The sequence below is a fragment of the Scyliorhinus torazame genome, chromosome 10, assembly GCF_047496885.1.
Source record: "Scyliorhinus torazame isolate Kashiwa2021f chromosome 10, sScyTor2.1, whole genome shotgun sequence".
NCBI classification, from domain to species: domain Eukaryota; kingdom Metazoa; phylum Chordata; class Chondrichthyes; order Carcharhiniformes; family Scyliorhinidae; genus Scyliorhinus; species Scyliorhinus torazame.
In genome coordinates, this window is record NC_092716.1 from 214,946,549 (window position 1) to 214,971,653 (window position 25,105).

The 25,105-nt window shown below is 44.4% G+C and overlaps 1 protein-coding gene across 1 annotated transcript in view; it reads right to left on the bottom strand.

Moving 5' to 3' along the window:
- tmem86a (transmembrane protein 86A) overlaps positions 1-24,617 on the bottom strand; it is a 57,660-nt gene extending 33,043 nt beyond the window's left edge. The window contains exon 1 of the mRNA XM_072466359.1: positions 24,460-24,617. Coding sequence (XP_072322460.1) covers positions 24,460-24,480 — 21 coding nt within the window. The 5' untranslated portion in view covers positions 24,481-24,617. The remainder of the gene's footprint in view (positions 1-24,459) is intronic.
- Positions 24,618-25,105: the final 488 nt, after the last annotated feature.

The window sequence follows — 25,105 nt, forward strand, 5'->3', positions numbered from 1 at the left end:
CTGAACATAGGGAAAAGTGAGCTATTTGTGGTGCATCCGGGGGAGCAGAGCGGAGAGATAGAGGATTTACCGTTGAGGAAGGTAACAAGGGACTTCCGGTACCTGGGGATCCAGATAGCCAGGAATTGGGGTACATTACATAGGCTTAATTTAACACGGTTGGTGGAACAGATGGAGGAGGATTTCAAGAGATGGGACATGGTGTCCCGGCCATTGGCAGGTAGGGTGCAGGCAGTTAAAATGGTGGTTCTCCCGAGATTCCTTTTTGTGTTCCAGTGCCTCCCGGTGGTGATCACGAAGGCTTTTTTCAAAAGAATTGAGAAGAGCATTATGAGTTTTGTGTGGGCTGGGAAGACCCCGAGAGTGAGGCGGGGATTCTTGCAGCGTAGTATGGACAGGGGGGGGCTGGCACTACCGAGCCTCAGCGAGTACTACTGGGCCGCCAATGTTTCAATGGTGTGTAAGTGGATGGGAGAAGGGAGCGGCGTGGAAGAGATTGGAGAGGGCGTCCTGCAGGCGGACTAGCCTGCAAGCAATGGTGACGGCGCCGTTGCCGTTCTCACCAAAGAAATACACCACAAGCCCGGTGGTGGTGGCTACATTGAAAATTTGGGGGCAGTGGAGACGGCATAGGGGAGGGATGGGAGCTTCGGTGCGGTCCCCGATAAGAAACAATCATAGGTTTGTTCCGGGGAGAATGGATGGGGGATTTGGAGCATGGCAAAGAGCTGGGGTAGTACAATTAAGAGATCTATTTGTAGATGGGACATTTGAGAGTCTGGGAGCGCTGACGGAGAAATATGGGCTGCCTCAAGGGAATGCATTTCGGTATATGCAATTGAGGGCTTTTGCGAGGCAACGGGTGAGGGAATTCCCGCAGCTCCCGACGCAGGAAGTGCAGGATAGAGTGATCTCAGAGACATGGGTGGGGGACGGTAAGGTGGCAGACATATACAGGGAGATGAGGGGCGAGGGGGAGATCATGGTAGATGAGCTGAAAGGGAAATGGGAAGAAGAACTGGGGGAGGAGATTGAGGAGGGGCTGTGGGCTGATGCCCTACGTAGGGTAAACTCATCGTCCTCGTGTGCCAGGCTAAGCCTGATACAATTTAAGGTGCTACACAGGGCGCACATGACTGGAGCACGGCTTAGTAAATTTTTGGGGGTAGAGGATAGGTGTGCGAGATGCTCGAGAGGCCCAGCGAATCACACCCACATGTTCTGGTCATGCCCGGCACTACAGGGGTCCTGGGTGGGGGTGACAAAGGTGCTTTCGAAGGTGGTGGGGGTCCGGGTCGAACAAAGCTGGGGGTTGGCTATATTTGGGGTTGCAGAAGAGCCAGGAGTGCAGGAGGCGAGAGAGGCTGACGTGTTGGCCTTTGCGTCCCTCGTAGCCCGGCGCAGGATATTGTTAATGTGGAAGGAAGCCAAACCCCCGGGGTTGGAGACCTGGATAAACGATATGGCAGGGTTCATAAGGTTGGAGCGGATTAAGTTTGTGTTAAGGCATTCGGCTCAGGGGTTCACCAGGCGGTGGCAACCGTTCGTCAACTACCTCACAGAAAGATAGAGGGAATGGAAAAGAAATAGACAACAGCAGCAACCCAGGGGGGAGGAATCGGATGGACTCTCAGGGATGTTATTGTATATGTATAGGTATTTGGTATATGTAATTGTATATTGGATTGTTGGATTGTATTTTTGGAGAGTATTTATTTTGGACAAGGCAGCTGCCATGTAGTTTTGTTACTGTTTATATATTATTTATTTATTTGTTTAAAACTGGCCACGGTTATTTATATTGCTTTATTGTTGTGTAAAAGAAACACTACGTATTATGATGTTTGGCCAAAAAGCTTGAATAAAATATATATTTTTTAAAAATAATAACAATCTTTATTGTCACAAGTAGACTTACATTAACACTGCAATGAAGTTACTGTGAAAAGCCCCTCGTCGCCACATTCCAGGGAGAATTCAGAATGTCCAAATTACCTAACAGCTCGCCTTTCAGGATTTGTGGGAGGAAACCGGAGCACCCGGAGGAAACCCACGGAGAAGCGAGGAGAACGGGCAGACTCCACACAGACAGTGACCCAAGCCGGCAATCGAATCTGGGACCCTGCCGCTGTGAAGCAATAGTGCTAACCACTGTGCTACCGTGCCACCCACTTTACATGAGGTTAGGATGTTTCAACTGCTTGCAATTTCTGCTATTGACATTTCAAAGGGTCTGGATGATTACCACTTTTATTCCCCTATGTAGGTCTGAACACAGCAGAATCAGCAACTGGCATTAGACGGTATGCAGTATGATAGGGGGGTTAGTGGGGGGTTGAAGGTGATTGCAGTCTTGCAATGGGTCAGCGCAGACCAGAAGCATGGAACATAGAACTGTACAGCACAGTACAGGCCCTTCGGCCCACGATGTTGTGCCGAACTAGTCTGAAACTAAGATCAAATCAACCTACTCCCAATCATTCTAGTGCACTCTATATGCCTATCCAATAACCGCTTGAAATTTCCTAAAGTGTCCGACTCCACTACCATAGCTGGGAGTGCGTTCCACGCCCCAACCACTCTCTGAGTAAAGAACCTACCTCTGACATCCCTCCTATATCTTCCACCATGAACCTTATAGTTATGTCCCCTTGTAACAGCTACATCCACCCGCAGAAAACGTCGCTGAACGTCCACTCTATCTATCCTTCTCATCATCTTATACACCTCAATCTAAGATTTCCAGATCTCAGAATCAATCCTAAATTGTGCTGATCTCAAACTAGGCAGCTATCGGGGTCCTACAACTGCCTCCCTATTAGACGAAGAGATAAGAAAAGCCACGGTTAAAGTTGTTGACCACTTTCCAATGGTCCCACTGGACAGTCGTGTTGAGGGTGGACTCAACCCACAGTTGATCCCCACTATAGATGAAGGTTCTGCCAGCTCACACATATTGAAGCTGGTGCTGGAGTGGTCTCAACACCTGTGTAACTGTACCCTAGGCAAGGATAGATAGCACCTCAAGAACCCGAGAGGAGAAAGATAACACCAGCTCTCCACGTTCTCTATTAACAGCCATCATTTAACTAATAACACCGTAGTGCCTATATAGATCTGGGGCTCCAATTGGGTACAGGAAATATTTGCCGCTTTAGTAATTTCTCCTGCTCCCTTCAGCTGTTTTTATTCCAGGGATATCATATTGTCCTTCACCTCAATGGGAAATTGCTGACTGTTCAAGCTCTGTATGTACTAAGATTACTTTCACAGGAAGCTCAGGGCTGCCTGCTGTTTGTGGAATCTAAAGTTTCAAAAGTGGGTTGAGGGACTGTCACATGGTTTCACGCACTAACAAAGCACCAGCACCAAAAAAAAAAAAAAATCAGTTAACCCTCTTCCAGCCAGAACGGTTAATACACAGCTTCACTGGAGTAGCCAAAAAGGGACGTTGACTGTCAGCTTAAGTTGCCTTTCCCACAGTTACATTGCAGTGTAAAGCATTTTATTGTCATGTTGTTTAGTTTAATTGCTCCCATAACTTTCATGCCCAAGGCTTGCAAATACAAATTTGGAATAATGCAATCCATAGTGTCTCTCTCTTTCTCTCTGCATTTGGACTCATTCATATTTCATAGCGACACCTGAACCTGCAAGTCCCATTCAGTTTTAATTTCTCATAAGCTAAACCAAACTGTTGACCACTAATGCAAATTTCAATGGCTTCATTTCCTGTTGCTCCCTCACTTACCCCTAATATCAGTCCCAAGTGGTCTGCTTTTGTCCTACTGGACTATTCACTCTCCAAATCAGTGGTGGGCAACCTGCGGCCTGGGGGCCACTTGCAGCCCATCTGGGTTCGGAGTGTGGCCCACAAGACATTCTGTTGACCATTGTCCAAGCGCAGCCACATGAGAGGAGAAAGATAATACAAGCGCAGATTTCTAATAGCAGCCATCTTTTAACGCCTCTGTTGTCACATTCCACGCTGATTTCCGTCAGCGTGTTTTTTTCTCCTCCCAATATGACAGAAGTAATAAGCACATAAAGCAAGGGCACGTGAAGTATAGTGTATGGGGATTGCACACAACATTGACTGTGAAAGCAGTGTCCAAAGTGGAAATATTTATTTTGTTTCTAACCATTTGAAGTTGATGACAGTTCCATTAATATATAAATGATTTAGCATTTTCTAGAACCAGTTATGAAATATTCGGCTTGTACTGAAATGTATTTAATCTTATTCATGGGGTCATGGTCAGCAAACATGCACAATTTCAATCTTGTAGCCCACCGAGATGAAGGAAGGTCACTGATGCAGCCCACTCACCAGCCTTGGTTGCCTATCATTGCTCTAAACCGAGTGAAAAAGAGATAAAACTCCTTCCTTTAGTTGTAATTTTCTATCTACTCATCATGATTAAGCTGAAGTTCTCACAGGAGCAACTGACTCATTTTATTTTAACGCTTATCCTCCCTCCAATTTTAATTGGGAAAATATTGTGCCATCAAAATCTAATGGCATTTCTATACAACCTATAAACAGTCCAGTCTCGGAGTAGGGACTCCTTGCACCAGGCTCCCTTTTTCCAAGTTGAATCCTTGTCACACGTGATCTGCTTTGGCTGTTAAGTGCGCAATCTGGAGAAACTGCAATCCAAAATTACTTAAATAGCAGGATTATCAGAAAGGTGAGGGGAAGAAGAGTTACAAAGCCTAGCTCTGAAGGGATTCTGCAGAGAATGATTTTAGCAACAATTTATGCTAACCAAATGGTCAGAAATCTATTTTTGCATTTCAATCTTAGAATTAAATTTGTATATTTTCGTCAGATTAATGTAGCTTGCAGGCCATGTTTACTGCAAACTGGTGACAAAATTTGAGCGTCTACGATTCCATTATTTCCATACAGGCTGTGCTATTTATACAAAGGAACATTACTGATGGATGAAATGAGAATGTCTGTCACCAACTACATTCCTGAAACGTCACAGTGCTCCATCTTTCCCCTTTTAAACATAATCATATCAAGCATGTACCAGATGCTCCCTTTTTACTGCATCATCATCAAGCACTCCCAGGTCAAGTACAGCAGATTAAATGCTAAATATAGCTCAATTTCCTTTGTCCCTATAGCAGATATACCCTCAAATTCAGACAGCATTCCATCTTCAACAACAGCTATTGCTCCAGTTTCTTTCAATAAAATAAGTATCTTAATGCCAACTTATGTCAATGTTTAGTGTCCATAATGAATGGACTGGAGGACTGCCTATATGCATCTGCCATTGCCCCTTATAGCCGGAAAGAAGACACACATCCAGGTCAGTCGAAGCTGATTTTGAATCTTCTTTCATTTATTGGACGATCAGTGGAGTATAATCTAATGCACCATTCAGTCCACTATCACATTCATTTTCCTGCATTCCCCGAGGGAAACTGCTCCAAGCAGAGGTTGGAGATTTGGCATTAGGTGGTGTCATGGGAGTGTCCCTTTAAGAATTTTTTGTCTTATCAAATGGCTTCAGTGATGTCTTTGTGTGGGTGGAGCTGAGCTGTGGGTATTACTTTTGTTTTGAGCTGGGAGCTGTTGTGTGGCTCTCAGTTTTTCTGCTTTTGTTTTCACATTTGGCTGCTGTATTCAGACAGACAAAGAACTTGAAGTGTCTCTACCTTCAGTTTAAAAACTGTCTCTCTCTACCTTCAGTTTAAAAACTGTCTCCAGATTATGTAATAACTTAAAAGTGAGAACTGTTTTCTGGAAGGAATTCAAACCTGCTATTTTGGACAGGAAACAAGTAGTACCTATACCAGGTCTTGAGTGCTGTGTGCTGAGCCACACCTTTGATAAGGGGTTTCTGGTTTATGGAATCTGGTTATTAAATTGGGACAACTTAAAGGGAAAATGTATTAAGGATTATATATAGAGTACTGCAGCTGTGTGGGGTATTTATGTTTGTAGTTGATAAAAATGCTTACTGTGTGTTTATAGAAATGTTAACTGAATTCATAGAATAAACTTTGTTTTTTTATTAAAAGTGCTTAAGGCCGGTGTTGAATAACACCTGAAAGGTAGGCCCTTGTGCTGCTCGTAACCAAAATAAATAAACAGTTGTAGGTCACGTGAACTCCATGATATACTTTGGCGCATCAGTGGGACTGCTGTTTCTTCCTTACAATAACAAAATTGTATTTAGATTGTGTCTTTAAAGTAATGAAACATCCCAAGGCACTTCACAGGAGTGTTATAAAACAAAATTTGGCACCAAGCTACACAAGGTGATATGAGGGCATGATGGCCAAAAGCTTGGACAAAGAGGTGGGCTTTAAGGAGGGTCTAAAAAGAGAAAAGAGAGTTAGAGAGACAGCGTTCAGGGTGGAAATTCCACAGCTTAGGACCTATGGAGCTTAAGGCACAACCACTAATGGTGAAGCAAGTAAAATCAGGGGTGCTCAAGAGGCAAGAGATGAGCTCAGATACCCAGGTGAGTTGTGGGACTGGAGCAGATTACAGAGACAGGGAGGATCAAGGGCAAGGAGGGACTTGAAAACAAGAATGAGAATTTTTTTAATCAAGGCACTGCTTGACTAGGACCTAATGTAGGCCAGTGAGGTGAATGCACAAAGTACAAGTAAGGGCACAAGCAAAGTATTGGATGACTTCAAATTTACAGTGTATGTAAAGTGGGAGGCTGCTCAGAGGTGTACTCAAACAGTCAAGTCTAGAGGTAACAAATGCGTGATTTATAAGCAGCTGAGCTAAAGCAGGTGTAGAATCAGGCAATGTTGTGGAGGCAAAATAGGCATACTGCAGTAGTCCATGTACAGATGCAGCAAAATCTTGACAATATTGAGGCTTGGGCTGACAAGTAACACTCACGCATGCAAGTGCTATTTCCAACAAGAGAAAATCTAACCATCGTCCCTTGACATTCAATGCGAATACAATCGCTAAATCTCCCATTATCAAATTCCTGGAAGTTACCAGTGACCAGAGGCTGAACTGGACTAGCCATATAAATACAGTGGCTACAAGAGGTCAGATGCTGGCAATTCTGCAAAGTAACTCACCTTCTAACTCCAAGGTCTGTCCACCATCTATAAGACTCAAGTTCAGGAGTCTGATGTAATACTCTCCACTTGCTTCCACGAGCGCAGCTCCAAAAACACTCACGAGGCTCGAAACCATCCATGTCAAAGCAGCTCACTTGATTGGCAACCAATCTACCAAAATAAACATTCACTCCCTCCACCTCAACACTCAGTAGCAGCTGTGTGTATCAACAACAAGATGCACTACATCAACTAGTCAAGGCTCCTTCCACAGCACCTTCCAAAGCCACAACCTCTACCATCTAGAAGGTCAAGGACAGCATCTGCATGGGAAACCACTGCCTGCAAGAACCCCATCAAGCCAGGCACCATTCATCTTTCCTTCACTGTTGCTGGGTCAAAATCCTAGAACTCCCTTCCTAATAGTAGTGGGTGTACCTACATCAAACACATTGCAGCAATTCAAAAAGGCAACACACCACCATCTCAAGGCCATTTACAGATGGACAATAAATGCTGGCTTCGCCAATGATGCCCACATCCCATGAAAGAACAAAAAAGAAGTCTTAATGACAGCGTGGATTTGTGGTCAAAAACTTATCTCAGAGCTAAATGTGACATCAAGATTCAGCCAATAATATGTTGGTCTAGTCAGCGACACCCACGTCCCGTGAAATAATTTTAAAAACTCACAACATTGCTGAGGAAAGGGATGGAGCCAGTAGATAGGGAATGGAATTTAGAGCAAGGTCCAAAGACAATGGCCTCTGTCTTCCCAATGATTAATTAGAATGAATTTCTGTTCATCCAGTATCAGACAAGCAATCTGATAATTTAGCAACAACAATCCTTCGAACATAGAGTTAAAGTTCTCAGATCTCTTTTCTCTTGGCAATACTTTGATCCATGGGATGTTGTTGACTTATATGTTACACGGTGTTGGGAGAGAGTTTTAAATGCTACGATTCACCACACTACTGTGGAGGGCACACCAGTTGAAAAGAGGGACAGGGTTTGATAAAGAGATCCCCATCCATAGCCCTTGTCAGCATGTTCTAATGTCTGGTTTCACTTAGAGCTGCTAGGAGGTGACTGGTGTGAAGAATTGAAATGGAACAATAATAGGAATGATTCTCCTGAGAATGGGGACAAGACATACTGTTGTACAAAGTGGATGGAGCTTTGCTCTGCATTTAACTGTGGCTGCGAGAGCTCGATGCTCACACTGTGCTAGAATGGAAGGTTTTCCATTCTCCAACGTGGACGTCTCTCATTTTGATAAAACACAAAATTCACCACAAAAGGCTTAATCCCCAACAACAGAAAACCATATTGAGAAAAAGTTAGCCTGATGGTGCCTTACTTCCTACATTACTTCTTTTTTTTTTTAAATCACATTCATATAGCACTTACCTTGAAAGATCTCAAATAGTTTCAGACAATAAACTTTTGAAGCGTAATAACTGAGCAAGTACAAAAATCAGCAAAGATGCAGCCAGTAGCTCAAGTCGCCAATCCTGCCCAACAAAAATGAACAGTGTAACTTCACATCAACCAGTGTTGCTGCATTTTGAAACACATTAACATGTGATCCTTACTGCCCCGGTCGGTCCCTGGTGTATTAGCATTGGTACTATATAGGTCAAGCCGTTGAGTTAACAGCCTCCTCTCAGTGAATGTACCATAATAGCCTGCTTCTAATCAATTAATACAGGCAGTAACAGCAATAATGGAAATACTCCAAATGTTTATTGTTTTGACTGTGAGCAGTCTCATGGGAGCTGACAGATTTCCTCTCATGGGAGCGGAGGTTCCTGGTTTGTTGTTATTATATCTAAAGTCAAAGGATACTAATCAAGAAGGTTTTCGAGCATCACAAAGGTACCAGAACTCATACTATAAGAACTGGGGAGGCTTCCCCTTTTATATCCAAAAAGGATGGCATGCTACCAACCAGCTGAATGCTGGTTTGGATCTATTGCTGAGGGGAATACAACAGCAACTCAAGAATGACTCACTCTATAGCGAGTACAATGACTACAAAAGAATCTGAATAATCCTTCATTCCAGTTATCAGGCTAAAGTTGTTTGGTAGATGACAAAACCAATCTTGCTTAAGAACTAAAGAACCAACTGAAATATTTCCACTCAGTTTAAACTGCACGAATATGACACCGCCTCAGACAGGCAGAAATACATCAAGTTCAACTCCTGGTCTGTGGGGAATTAACTTGCCCAAAATGAGGGTAGTGCTGCTGCAATTAGCCTCAGTACTAAGTGAGGGTCAGAAATTAGCCAAGGTTCTCTGGTTTGCACCCAGACACTCACAGGAAGAATGGGCACTGGCTGAAATATGAAGAGTTGATGGCACCCCTTGTACTCCAGGGCTGGCCAGCACCACCAGGAGCAGAGGAAAGAATATTAGGTAGAAAAATCCTACCCTGCAATTTCAAAACGTGATATTTCTCAAATTATAATTGTAACGCAGACACTGGGTGGAAGCATGAGAACATACATCGTTGACAAGAGAGCACAGTTCTCACAAGCAGCAACAGTAGCAGTTCTTCTCCTACCAAACTATACAATATTGGAGCTCCCCACAACATGGAAAGCAGCCCTAAAAACTGGGAATTAAAAACAAACAGGGAGAAAAGACAATTGTTCTCAGATATTGCAGAACTGGGAGGTTCTTTGTTAATTGTCGGAATGTGTCTCAACTAGAAAGGTCAGCAAGTATTGCCCATCTTGAACTGCCCTCGAGAAGGTGATGATGGGCATTTTTCTTGCATTGCAGCGATCTGTGTGTTATTCAATATTGCTGTCAGGCTGGGAGGTTCAGGAATTTGGCACAGTGTCAATGACAGATATGTCTTCAAGGAAGGATGATGCGTAACTTGGACAGGATCATGAAAGTGATAGCATTCCCATTCTCCGGCTGGCTTTGTCCTTCTAGGTAGTGGAGGTCAATGCATTTGTAAGGCACTGCCGAGATGGAATCCTCATCAATAACGTGGAGGGGTGCAGCCACAACAATGCTCAAGAAACTTAATCCAGAACATTGATGACTCAGTATTTACCCCTCAATCACTGTATGTACTGTCCACAGGATGTACTCACCAGCTTCCAAGTTTTCTGATGCGACCATCAATTCACACGAGACAGAGAGTTGAAGTGAACAGTGGCTTTAATCAACTAGAACAGTGCCTGCTTGCGACTGCTCTGCACTGAGAGCCTCCTACAGGGCAGCTGCTCTATATACCTCCCCTCAAGGGGACGGAGCCAGGGGGGAGCCCACAAGGGCACCAACATGATACAAGCGGTGTAATACAATACAATGGTCCATAGATAGAGTCCACAAGGGCAACAACATAGTACAATGCAATAGTGGTGAATGGTTGCCATAATACGTTCACCACACTTTCCTTGACAGACAATTCTACAAAAGCAGGATCAATCCAACCTGGTAAATTACCAGCTTACCAACCAATTTCTCATGGTGAAGTGTGAGTGACTGCTCTGGATATCAAGAAAGTAATAAAACCAATGTGGCAGCAAGAAATCCTAGCAAAAATGGGAAGGTATTTAATTGGGGGAGGGGGAATTATACTGCCATTAGACAGGAGCTGAGGAGTATAAAGTGGGACCAATTGTTCTTGGGGAAATGTACCACAGTAATGTGGGGGTTGTTTAAGGAACACTTGCTGCGAGTGCTGGATAGTTTTGTCCCACTGAGACGAGGAAGGAATGGTAAGGTGAAGGAGCCTTGGATGACAAGAGAAGTGGAGCTTCTAGTCAAGAGGAAGAAGGAAGTTTACGCAAGGTTGAGGAAGCAAGGATCTGGCACGGCTTTAGAGGGTTACAAGGTAGCCAGGAAGGAACTCAAAAATGGACCGAGGAGAGCTAGAAGGGAGCATGAAAAATCCCTGGCGGGAAGGATTAGGTAAAACCCCAAGGCGTTCTACACTTATGTGAGAAATAAGAGGATGATCAGAGTGAGAGTAGGGCCGATCAGGGATAGTGGAGGGAACTTGTACCTAGAGTCTGAGGAAGTAGGGGAGGCCCTAAATTAATATTTTGCTTCAGTATTCACTAGAGAGAGGGACCTTGTTGCTCATGAGAACAGTGTGAACCAGGTTAATAGACTCGAACAGGTTGATATTAAGAAGGAGGATGTGCTGGAAATTTTGAAAAGCATCAGGATAGATAATTCCTCTGGGCCTGACGGGATATACCCAAGGTTACTACGGGAAGCGCGGGAGGAGATTGCTGCGCCGTTGGCGATGATCTTTACGTCCTCACTCTCCACTGGAGTAGTACCGGATGATTGGAGGGAGGCGAATGTTATTCCCCTGTTCAAGAAAGGGAATAGGGAAATCCCTGGGAATTACAGACCCATGAATCTTACGTCTGTGGAGAGCAAAATATTGGAAAGGATTCTGAGAGATAGGATTTATGATTATTTAGAAAAACATAGTTTGATTAAAGATAATCAGCATGGCTTTATGAGGGGCAGGTCATACCTCACAAGCCTCATTGAATTATTTGAGGACGTGACGAGATGCATTGATGAAGGTCGGGCAGTGGATGTGGTGTATATGGATTTCTGTTCGGCATTTGATAAGGTTTCCCATGGTAGGTTCATTCAGAAAGTTAGGGGGCATGGGATACAGAGAAATGTGGCTGTCTGGATACAGAATTGGCTGGCTGGAAGAAGACAGCGAGTGGTAGTGGATGGAAAGTATTCCGCCTGGAGGTCGGTGACCAGTGGCGTCCCGCAAGGATCTGTTCTGGGACCTCAGCTCTTTGTGGTTTTTATAAATGACTTGGATGAGGAAGTGGAAGGGTGGGTTAGTAAGTTTGCCGATGAAACGAAGGTTGGGGGAGTTGTCGATAATGTTGAGGGTTGTTGCAGGTTACAACAGGACATTGACATGATGCAGAGCTGGGCTGAGAAGTGGCAGATGGAGTTCAACCTTTATAAATGTGAAGTGATTCATTTTGAAAGGTCGAATTTGAATGCTGAATACAGGGTTAAAGACAGGATTCTTGGAAGTTGGAGGAACAGAGGGATCTTGGGGTCCACGTACATAGATCCCTCAAAGTTCCCACCCAGGTTGATAGGGTTGTTAAGAAGGCGTATGGTGTGTTGGCTTTCATTAACAGGGGGATTGAGTTTAAGAGCCGCGAGGTTTTGCTGCAGCTTTATAAAACCCTAGTTAGACCACACTTGGAATATTGTGTCCAGTTCTGGTCGCCTCATTATTGGAAGGATGTGGATGCTTTGGAGAGGGTACAGAGGAGATTTACCAGGATGCTGCCTGGACTGGAGGACATGTCTTATGAAGAAAGGTTGAGGGAGCGAGGGCTTTTCTCACTAGATCAAAGAAGGCAGAGATGTGACTTGATAGAGGTGTACAAGGTGATGAGAGGCATGGATCGAGTGGATAGCCACAGACTTTTGATTGGAGGAAGGTATAGGGGGGATGTCAGAGGTAGGTTCTTTCCACAGAGAGTGGTGGGTGTGTGGAATGCACTGCCAGCAGAGGTGGTGGAGTCAAGAGTCATTAGGGACATTTAAGCAACTCTTAAGACAAGCACATGGACAGCAGTAAATTGAAGGGGTGTAGGTTAGGTTGATCTTAGATTAGGATAAATGGTCGGCAGAATACCATGGGCCGAAGGGCCTGTGCTGTGCTGTACTGTTCTATGTTCGAAAATGAAATCAAAAGGGAGGAAAACACTCAATTTTCAGGAGACATGTCTGGCACAAAGGAATATGGTTGTGCTTGTTGGAGGTCAATCACCTCAACCCCAGGATATTGCTGGCCGAGTTTGGCAGGGTTGCATTCTAGGCGAAACTATCTTCCAAGTGATCAAAAAGTCTGACACCACCAAGGAAAAAGCATTCTACTTGATTGGTACTGTCTACTGTCCCCTCTACTACTGCCATGCCATAGCTGGAGTGTGTCCATCTATAGAAATTCATTATGGCTCTAACAACCTAAAGGGTAAGGGTTGTAGGTGTTTGGGAATTCTGCAAGTTGGCACCACTAAATTGCCCTCTCAGTCACAGACCATCCTGATGACTTGGAAACCTACCACCATTCCTTTATCATCGCTGAGACCAAAATTCTAGATTTCATATCCGCAACACTGTGGGTTTAACTTAACCACAAAGACTGCCACAATTCAGAAGGTGGCTCACCACCACCACCTTCTCAAAGACAGTTAGGGATGAGCAATCAATGCTGGTCTTGCCAGTGATGCCCATGTCCCTTGATTGAAAATCAATTTCTCTAGCATTCAGCTCATGTTAATGACTGGATCAAGAAGGTTATGATGAGATGACAAGCAAAGTGATTGTGGAACAATCCGAACAGAATGTCAGTGACCTTGGTTATTGTGACACTACTAATGGCCGCTCCAATGCCATTTTGGACAAATGAGTCTTCAGCAAGTAGGTAACCGAAGAATAAGTGACACGGTTTGGAGGCCTTGATGCTCTGCTGAGCCTTTATATTTTAAACGCTCAACTATCTATAAATTGTACCAAGTGATATGGTGAACCCATTTTACAGCAGTATTTTGTAAGCCTACTTGCGACATTAATAAAAATTATTAATAATAACACCCCAATTTGAAATTGCAATAATGCAGCTCCTAGTTTATTAATGTGTTAATAACTCGAGTACAAGTTGCTGACTGAAATATTGCTGGTTACTGACTCTGTCAGCAACAAAATCTAGGGTGACTGGCACATTAAACATATTAGGAGAAACAATGCTGTCATTTTAAAATTAATTTAAAATGAAAACATATTTAAACAGTTATTCTGACTGTTATGGGCGAGGCGTTTTCAGAACCCCAAAATGTGTCATGGAGTTCAACCAACCTCCCCCTTTAACGTATTTGTTGCTTTTCCTAGCACACGACTTGTTCCCTAGGTGTGGGATTACAATTATGGGCACGTAACAATGTTTATTTCATGAACTCAACTTAACATCTGAAATAAACATTGGCTCTCTTAACACCCCTTACTTCAAAGATAACTCCGAAAATATTGCAACAGCAAATAATTCCTCAAAACGTTTCTTCAAACTTCCAAGAGACTTAACACCTTTAAACAGAATCACATCAGGTTAAAGGCTTTACTATTATGAGTTTAAATCACCCAAATGATCCAGAGAGTCTTTCATGTCAGAGATCCAGATCACTGCAAACACAGACACTCCCAAGCTCTTTTCAAACTGCAAAAATTAAACTGCAAAATGGCTGACCTGACCTCAGCTCCACCCACTCTCTGACATTACTGTTTTCTTAAAGGTACATTGCTTAAACATCTATGTCTTAAAGGTAGTCTCACATGACACCTCCCCCCAAGAAAAAAAAATAAACCATCAACTTCAAGATGGTTTCATTTTTCACTTTTGCACCATCCACTAAGAAATGTACACAGTAAATATACCTTTTCGTTTTTTAAAAAAAACAACACATGCAAACAGGTATAATAATATAGTCTAATAATATAGTCCATTTTTCTTGGTTTTCGGTTGGAGGAAGAAAAACATTCTCAATTGATCACATTCGTGACAAAGCATCGGCTATCACATTTTCCCGTCCTGCCACATGTACTATTTTTAAATGAAATGGCTGTAACAATAAACTCCAGCGAAACAGCCTTGCATTGTTATCCCGGAATCGCTCCAAAAACGTCAAAGGATTATGATCAGTATATATAATTGTGTCAGATGGATTGCTGGTCACATAAATGTGAAAATGTTGCAAAGCCAGCACCAAACTCAAAGTCTCCTTCTCAATCGTCAAATACTTTTTCTGGTGAGAATTCAATTTCTTTGAAAAATAACCAACAGGCCGCTCTAGCCCTTCGTCGACGTCTTGTCGAAGCACCGCACCTACACCCACATCGCTCGCATCAACAGCCACTTTGAAGGGTTTGGTATAATTTGGGATGACTAACACAGGAGCAATGGTTAACACAGCCTTCAGGCTGTCAAATGCCTGTTGACACAACACTGTCCACTGGAATTTGTTACGGTTCTTGAGCAAGTCCATCAGTGGAGCGACCACACTGCTAAAATTTGGTACAAATTTCCGGTAGAATCCACTCGTACCAAGAAATCGCATTATTTCTCGTTGTGTCGAGGGTATCGGAAACTCCCCAATAACTTTCGTTTTCACATCCCGTGGGACCAGTCGACCCTGTCCGATTGTATGGCCAAGGAAAGTGACTTGGGCTTTTCCAAATTCACTTTTGGCTAGGTTTAACACCAAACCCATCTCCTGAAGTCTATCGAATAGCTCCCTCAGATGTTTTAAATGTTCTTTCCATGTCTGGCTGAAAACTACCAGATCGTCGATGTATACCGCACAATTGGGTAATCCTGAAACGACTGTATTAGTTAACAGTTAAAATGTTGCTGGGGCGTTTTTCATGCCACATGGCATAACTTTGAACTGGTATATAGCATCTGGAGTCACAAAAGCTGAAATCTCCTTCGTCCTTTCAGATAAAGGTACTTAGCAGTAACCTTTCAGTAAATCCAAACGTGGGATAGGATAAGAGTCCATTCTTGTAACTGCATTCACCTTTCGATAGTCCACACAAAACCGTTGGGTACCATCTGGTTTAGGTACCATCACTATGGGTGAGCTCCATTGGCTGCAATCCACTTCAATTATGCCATTCTTCAGCATACTCTCAATCTCGCTGTTAACCTGTGCCAATTTTAAAGGATTAAGTCTATATGGATATTGTTTGATAGGAACAGCATTTCCCACATCTACATCATGTATAGCCATTTTAGTACTTCCCAATTTATCTCTACAAACCTGCCCATATGATATTAATAACTCTGTCAGGTCAGTTTGTTTTTCCTCTGGAAGGTAACTTAACAATTCAGCCCAATTTTTAAGAACATCCTCATTTTCCAATTTAATTTGAGGCATGTCAAATTCACAGTCATCTGGGTTTGGTTTGTCACTTTGAGTCAGAATCATTAAAACCTCCTTTTTTCTCTCCTTCCCTTTGAAAGTACCTTTTAAGCATATTCACATGACACACTCGGTGAGTCTTCCTTCTATCTGGTATTTTTACCACATAATTCACCTCACTTAATTTCCTTTCAATCTGATACGGTCCACAAAACCTAGCTTTTAAAGGCTTACCACCACTGGTAACAACACTAAAACTTTATCCCCACTGGCAAAACTACAAACTTTGGATTTCTTGTCCGCTACCCGTTTCATCACATTTTGTGCAACTTTCAAATATCGTCTAGCCAATTTACCTGCTCTATTTAATCGTTCCCTAAAATTTGACACGTAATCCAATAGTGTAATTTCCGATTTCTCACCCACCAATTTTCTTTAATCAATTTAAGTGGTCCTCTTACCTCATGACCAAAAATTAGTTCAAAAGGACTAAATTTGGTAGACTCATTAATTAGGTGCATCCCTAATTGCAAACAATACAAATGGAATTCCTTTATCCCAATCCTCTGGATAATGTTGACAATACGCCCTCAACATGTTCTGTCTTTAATGTCTGATGCCACCTTTCTAACGCTCCCTGCGATTCTGGATGGTACGCAGTTGATTTTAATTGTTTTATTCCTAAGCTATCCATAACTTACTTCAAATAACTTTGAAGTAAAATTTGATCCTTGATCCGATTGAATTTCTGTGGGTAGTCCATATCTAGTAAAGAATTTAAGTAACTCCTCCACAATCGTATTAGCTGTAGTATTACGTACTGGAATGGCCTCTGGAAACCTAGTAGACACATCCATTATAGTCAAAAGATATTGATTCCCACTTTTTGTTTTAGGAAGCGGTCCTACACAATCAATTATGACCCTCGTAAAAGGTTCCTCAAATGCTGGAATGGGTATTAAGGGAGCTGGTTTTATCACTGCTTGAGGTTTCCCTATGACTTGACATGTGTGACATGATTGACAAAATTTAACTGCATCTTTATGTAGTCCAGGCCAATAAAAATGTTTCTGAATTTTAGCTTCAGTTTTCCTTATTCCCAAATGACCTCCCACTGGTACCTCATGTGCAACTCGCAACACCTCCTTTCTATACCCTACCGGCAATACTACTTGATGAACTTCTGCCTGCATATGTACAAGTCTCCATTTTCACAGTAATAACACTCTGGTATACTCTCAGATTCCTCTTCCGTATATGCTTTCAGATATATCCATTTTATTTCTACAGCTTTCTGTTGTAACTCCGCCAATTTTCCTGAACTAAAAATATCCGCCTTATCCTCCACCTGTTCTTGATCTTTTTCCACCATCTGATCAAAAATCGTTTCTGAAATTTGCACTTCCAACTTCATCTTCACTCTTTGATTTTTCCTCGTCTTAACCTGTGACTTTGCGACCTTGTTACTACACAATCCGGAAAAATCCCAGCATATTTGTCCTTCAAACCTTCAGTTGTCTGAATTCCACTGGCTTATCAACCACAGTAGGCATCACTCCTGCCTGCGATCCAGCTACGTCATTACCCAAGATAAACTGTATTCCTGGACAAGAAAGTTTACCTATTACTCCTACTACCACTTCACCACTCTTCACTGGACTTTCCAACCTTACCTTATATAATGGAACGCTACTCCTCTCACCCTGAATTCCACATATCACCACCTTTTCTGGCAACATTCTTCCCAAACTACATAATTCCTCATCTCTTACCATTAAAGATTGACTAGTCCCTGTATCGCTTAAAATTGTGACTTCTTTACCTGCTCCTCCTAATACATATGAATGAACGTTACCCACACAAGTAAATTCTTTAAATACATCTGGCACCTTTTTACCAATTACTTCTTGAACAGGCTGTACAATCGTTTGCACCTCCTTCGCTTCCTTTACCACTCTAACAAACCCCACTGTCTTATCCTGTTTTACCACATCAGCCTTTCCAGTGCTTTTCTTGAACCACCAACACTGTGACGTTACATGGCTTAGTTTATTACAGTGAAAACATCTGAAACTTTTCATTTCTTTTCCACCCTCCTGGATTTATTTTTTAATCTGAGGTACACTCTCTTTATTGTCTCCCATCAGATCACCTTTACGAGTATTTCTCACGTCCCCAGTTTCTATCCCTCACCAGCTGAAACCGATGTCGGAAACCAATCTTTGATTTATGAACTAATTCATAATCATCTGCCATTTCTGCTGCTAATCTCACAGTTTTAACCCTCTGTTCTTCCACATGAGTTCTCACTACATCAGGAACTGAATTTTTAAACTCCTCCAAAAAGTATAATTTCTCTGAGAGCTTCATACGTTTGGTCTATTTTCAAAGCCCTTATCCATCTATCAAAATTACTCTGTTTGAGCCTTTCAAACTCCATGTATGTTTGTCCAAATTCTTTCCTTAAATTTCTAAACCTTTGTCTGTAAGCTTCAGGCACTAGGTCATATGCACTTAAGATGGATTTCTTCACCTCCTTATACGTTCCAGATACCTCCTCCGGTAGTGATGCAAACACTTCACTAGCCCTACCTACCAGCTTTGTTTGAATCAGTAATACCCACATGTCCTGTGGCCATTTAATTTGTTTAGCTACCTTCTCAAATGAAATGAAAAAGACTTCCACTTCCTTCTCATCAAACCTTGGCAATGCTTGGACATATCTAAATAGATTCTCACCAAGCCTTCGACTATGACTCTCTTTCTCACTATCATCACTATCATCCAACTGTACGTTTCCCTTTACGCCTGCCAATTCTAAGTGATTGTCATGTTTCACGGCCATTTTCTGAAGTTCAAACTCCCTCTCTTTATCTTTTTCCCTGATCTGTATCTCCCTTTCTTTTTCGTCTGCTGGGGCTATTCTTTCCTCGCACTCTCTCTCTCTTTCTCTTTCCTCGCACTCTCTCTCTCTCTTTCTCTTTCCTCGCACTCTCTCTCTCTCTTTCTCTTTCCTCGCACTCTCTCTCTCTCTCTTTCTCTTTCCTCGCACTCTCTCTCTCTTTCTCTTTCCTCGCACTCTCTCTCTCTTTCTCTTTCCTCGCACTCTCTCTCTCTCTCTCTCTCTCTCTCTTTCCTCGCACTCTCTCTCTCTCTCTCTCTCCTCGCACTCTCCTCGCTCTCTCCCTCTCTCCTCGCTCTCTCCCTCTCTCCTCGCTCTCTCCCTCTTTCCTCGCTCTCTCCCTCTTTCCTCGCTCTCTCCCTCTTTCCTCGCTCTCTCCCTCTTTCCTCGCTCTCTCCCTCTTTCCTCGCTCTCTCCCTCTTTCCTCGCTCTCTCCCTCTTTCCTCGCTCTCTCCCTCTTTCCTCGCTCTCTCCCTCTTTCCTCGCTCTCTCCCTCTTTCCTCGCTCTCTCCCTCTTTCCTCGCTCTCTCCCTCTTTCCTCGCTCTCTCCCTCTTTCCTCGCTCTCTCCCTCTTTCCTCGCTCTCTCCCTCTTTCCTCGCTCTCTCCCTCTTTCCTCGCTCTCTCCCTCTTTCCTCGCTCTCTCCCTCTTTCCTCGCTCTCTCCCTCTTTCCTCGCTCTCTCCCTCTTTCCTCGCTCTCTCCCTCTTTCCTCGCTCTCTCCCTCTTTCCTCGCTCTCTCCCTCTTTCCTCGCTCTCTCCCTCTTTCCTCGCTCTCTCCCTCTTTCCTCGCTCTCTCCCTCTTTCCTCGCTCTCTCCCTCTTTCCTCGCTCTCTCCCTCTTTCCTCGCTCTCTCCCTCTTTCCTCGCTCTCTCCCTCTTTCCTCGCTCTCTCCCTCTTTCCTCGCTCTCTCCCTCTTTCCTCGCTCTCTCCCTCTTTCCTCGCTCTCTCCCTCTTTCCTCGCTCTCTCCCTCTTTCCTCGCTCTCTCCCTCTTTCCTCGCTCTCTCCCTCTTTCCTCGCTCTCTCCCTCTTTCCTCGCTCTCTCCCTCTTTCCTCGCTCTCTCCCTCTTTCCTCGCTCTCTCCCTCTTTCCTCGCTCTCTCCCTCTTTCCTCGCTCTCTCCCTCTTTCCTCGCTCTCTCCCTCTTTCCTCGCTCTCTCCCTCTTTCCTCGCTCTCTCCCTCTTTCCTCGCTCTCTCCCTCTTTCCTCGCTCTCTCCCTCTTTCCTCGCTCTCTCCCTCTTTCCTCGCTCTCTCCCTCTTTCCTCGCTCTCTCCCTCTTTCCTCGCTCTCTCCCTCTTTCCTCGCTCTCTCCCTCTTTCCTCGCTCTCTCCCTCTTTCCTCGCTCTCTCCCTCTTTCCTCGCTCTCTCCCTCTTTCCTCGCTCTCTCCCTCTTTCCTCGCTCTCTCCCTCTTTCCTCGCTCTCTCCCTCTTTCCTCGCTCTCTCCCTCTTTCCTCGCTCTCTCCCTCTTTCCTCGCTCTCTCCCTCTTTCCTCGCTCTCTCCCTCTTTCCTCGCTCTCTCCCTCTTTCCTCGCTCTCTCCCTCTTTCCTCGCTCTCTCCCTCTTTCCTCGCTCTCTCCCTCTTTCCTCGCTCTCTCCCTCTTTCCTCGCTCTCTCCCTCTTTCCTCGCTCTCTCCCTCTTTCCTCGCTCTCTCCCTCTTTCCTCGCTCTCTCCCTCTTTCCTCGCTCTCTCCCTCTTTCCTCGCTCTCTCCCTCTTTCCTCGCTCTCTCCCTCTTTCCTCGCTCTCTCCCTCTTTCCTCGCTCTCTCCCTCTTTCCTCGCTCTCTCCCTCTTTCCTCGCTCTCTCCCTCTTTCCTCGCTCTCTCCCTCTTTCCTCGCTCTCTCCCTCTTTCCTCGCTCTCTCCCTCTTTCCTCGCTCTCTCCCTCTTTCCTCGCTCTCTCCCTCTTTCCTCGCTCTCTCCCTCTTTCCTCGCTCTCTCCCTCTTTCCTCGCTCTCTCCCTCTTTCCTCGCTCTCTCCCTCTTTCCTCGCTCTCTCCCTCTTTCCTCGCTCTCTCCCTCTTTCCTCGCTCTCTCCCTCTTTCCTCGCTCTCTCCCTCTTTCCTCGCTCTCTCCCTCTTTCCTCGCTCTCTCCCTCTTTCCTCGCTCTCTCCCTCTTTCCTCGCTCTCTCCCTCTTTCCTCGCTCTCTCCCTCTTTCCTCGCTCTCTCCCTCTTTCCTCGCTCTCTCCCTCTTTCCTCGCTCTCTCCCTCTTTCCTCGCTCTCTCCCTCTTTCCTCGCTCTCTCCCTCTTTCCTCGCTCTCTCCCTCTTTCCTCGCTCTCTCTCTCTTTCCTCGCTCTCTCTCTCTTTCCTCGCTCTCTCTCTCTTTCCTCGCTCTCTCTCTCTTTCTCTTTATCTTTCCTCTCTCTCTCTCTCGTATTCAAGCCGCTTTAATTCTCTCATGTTCCATTTGTTTAATTTGCAACTGAATTTTTGCCATTTCCAATGAGTCAAACTCTACCTCAGGCAACATTAAATGCCTAACCACCGCCATAATTACCTAATCTTTTCACATTTTGTCAGGTAATGCTAACTGCAATGTTCTTACCAAATCTAACAGTCTGCTTTTCATTTCTGTCGGTAAAGTACAACGTGTGACATTCTCCACCCCCAAAAACTTCTGAGCCTCTGAAAGAGCCATTGTTCACAACAATCTCCCCACTTAAACTAAAATACCACACCGAAAAAGCAACAATCCTTCACTGTCGTTAAGTTCACAAAAGCCAATCCAATAGATAGACTTTTATCCCGGACGAGCCCTCAATTGTTATGCGCGAGGTGGTTTCAGAACCCCAAAATGTATCTTGGAGTTCAACCAACCTCCCCTTTAATGTATTTGTTGCTTTTCCTAGCACACGGCTTGTTCCCTAGGTGTGGGATTACAATTATGGGCACGTAACAATGTTTATTCCATGAACTCAACTTAACATCTGAAATAAACATTGGATCTCTTAACACCCCTTACTTCAAAGATAACTCTAAAAATATTGCAACAGTAAATAATTCCTAAAAATGTTCCTTCAAACTTCCAAGAGACTTAACACCTTTAAACAGAAATCACATCAGGTTAAAGGCTTTACTATTGTGAGTTTAAATCACCCAAATGATCCAGAGATAGTCTTTCATGTCAGAGATCCAGCTCACTGCAAACACAGGCACCCCCAAGCTCTTTTCAAACTGCAAAAACTAAACTGCAAAATGTCTGACCTGACCTCAGCTCCACCCACTCTCTGACATCACTGTTTTCTTAAAGGTACATTGCTTAAACATCCATGTCTTAAAGGTACTCTCACATGACAATTATACTTTATAAGACTGTACAAGGACATACACTGTTGTAAATACTAATATTAAATAAAAATGATATTGCATTACCCAACTACAAATTAACACAGCTGAAGTAAAACAGAAAATGTTCAGCTCAGCAGGTTAAGCAGTTTCTGTGGAGAGAAACAGAGTTGTTTCAATGTTAACTCTGTTTTTCTCTCTGTATAGTTGCTGCTTGAATTCCTGAATGTTTCCAGCATATTCTGTTTTCATTTCAGATTTCCAATATCTGCAGTATTATGCTTTGGTTAACACCCAGCTGCCTCACTGGGGTAGGTGAAAAATCAGGTGAGAGAGCTTGGTGATCATCAAGCGTTAGATCTTACAAGTGCATGGGAAACTTTGAGACGAAACAGCAAACAGCAGTGGAACAGATTAAAATAACTGATTTGTTCAACAAAAACCATCAATTTACTGTTTTATGTAGCATTTTTATTAATGATTTTTTTCTCAAGTCTGGGCAAATTTGCTACAGGAAAATACTTTCTCATGTTACAGATTTTAGTTGTTGGCCACATAAATTGACCTTGATGCACCACAAAATTCAAGGCCCTCTTCCTACAACTAACTTCACTGTGATTGACCGGACACAGATACCTAAAGTTGAATGTGTCCCATCTCCAGCGCTAACATCCCACACCTTGATGAGCGTACAATCATCGACAAAACATGATGGCCATCTACAGTGCAGAGAAGCAAAGAACATAGAACAGTACAGCGCAGAACAGGCCCTTCGGCCCTCGATGTTGTGCAGAGCCTTGTCTGAAACCAAGATCAAGCTATCCCACTCCCTGTCATTCTGGTGTGCTCCATGTGCTTATCCAATAACCGCTTGAAAGTTCCTAGAGTGTCCGACTCCGCTATCACAGCAGGCAGTCCATTCCACACCCTAACCACTCTCAGAGTAAAGAACCTACCTCAGACATCCCTCCTATAGTGGTTTAGCACACTGGGCTAAATCGCTGGCTTTTAAAGCAAACCGAGGCAGGCCAGTAGCACGGTACAATTCCCGTACCAGCCTCCCCGAACAGGCGCCGGAATGTGGCGACTAGGGGCTTTTCACAGTAACTTAATTTGAAGCCTACTTGTGACAATAAGCGATTTTCATTTTCATTCATTTCATTTCTCATTTTTCATATCTCCCACCCTGAACCTTATAGTTATGCCCACTTGTAACAGCTACATCGACCTGAGGAAATAGTCTCTGAACGTCCAGTCTATCTATCCCCGTCATCATCTTATAAACCTCTATTAAGCCGCCTCTCATCCTCCTCCGTTCCAAAGAGAAAAGCCCTAGCTCCCTCAACTTTTCCTCACAAGACCTATCCTCCAAACCAGGCAGCATCCTGGTAAATCTCCTTTGCACCCTTTCCAATGCTTCCACATCCTTCCTATAGCGAGATGCCCAGAACTGCACACAATGCTCCAAATGTGGTCTCACCAGGGTCATGTACAGTTGCAGCATAACCCCACGGCTCTTAAACTCAAGCCCCCCCGTTAATAAACGCTAACACATTGGTAGGCAGTTCAGGAGTACATGATTATTTCTGAACATAAGGCAAAAATACCAGCATTCTGCAAATGCACTGACTTAACTCTCATCTTTTCCTTCCTCTTTTTCTCTATCCCTCGTGGTTTCCTTAGTAACTCCTCTACAGTACTCCCGCAGCATCAATACAGACGCATGTCTGTCCTTCACTTAGTCACCTGACAACCTTTTATCCGAATAAAATGATCCGGAAAATACAAGAGACAAATACAGGGGCCAGTAAAAGAGGTGTGTGGGGGGGGGGGGGGGCGGGGTGAGACATCTATCGTGAGACATCTATCATCTATCTCCACAGCAGTGGCAGTCTGCAAGAAACTTGTCATTGAACCTGACTCTGAGTCCACAACAGCTCCAGGAACACATTACCAGGAAAATCTGCAGCTAAATAATATTATATTAGCATATATTTACTTGGATAGATAGATATTGGATCCAAGACCAGTGAGAAGCTCGGATAGCATCTGCAAAAAAAAGGGGGGGGGGGGGGGAGCCACACAAGACTTTGTTTGGAGAGGGGGAGCCTGACAGACTGAAGCTTCAATAGAAAGTTGTGGGGGTTAACACCCCCCCCCCCCTTCCCGGGGATTTGATGGTGGGTGGGGGTTAAGATGAACCCTCCACACTCGGCCTGCAGGTAAATAAAAACAAGAGCAACATCCGTATCCCCTAACCCTGCACTCACCACGGTAACGGGCGACACCATCCTCCTGCCCGCTCGGCTTCTCTTCCTCTATTGTTTTTAATTCCCCCTCCCTGGATGTCGATGTGGATCCGGATCCCGCTCCGGTTCGGTTCTGCTACCCCCTCCCCCGAACCGGTTTGCGTCTGTTTTTGTTTTGATTCCTCCTCCCCCTCCCCTCCCGTTTCCCCCCTCGGCCCGCCCGCTCAGAAGCCGTGACGTCACTAGCGGCTGGGGGCGGGAGCTGAAGAAGTCACGTGGTGGAGGTTTGACCGCTCATAACCCCGCGGGGGCGGGGCCCTGCGACCTCTCCCCCCCCCCCCCCCCCACCCACCCACCCACCCCAACACTAACCTCAGAAACACTCTGGAAGCAAACATTACCCATCACCCCCTCTCCTCCCCATAAGTGTTCTCACCAAAACATTCTCATTTGCAACCGTCTGCCACATATATTTAGGAGATCTTTTGTGGGGCAGTCCCTGCTCGCTGAGCCAGAAGTTCTGGGTTCAAGTCCCACTCCCACCCCAGGACTTGATGGTCAAGGAAGATGCATTCTTGGCGTGGTCAAATAGAATGCTTAACAATCTGCAAATCCTTCCAACACACACTGTTGGCAGGAGGTAACAGAGGCAGAGATTCATTTCAGC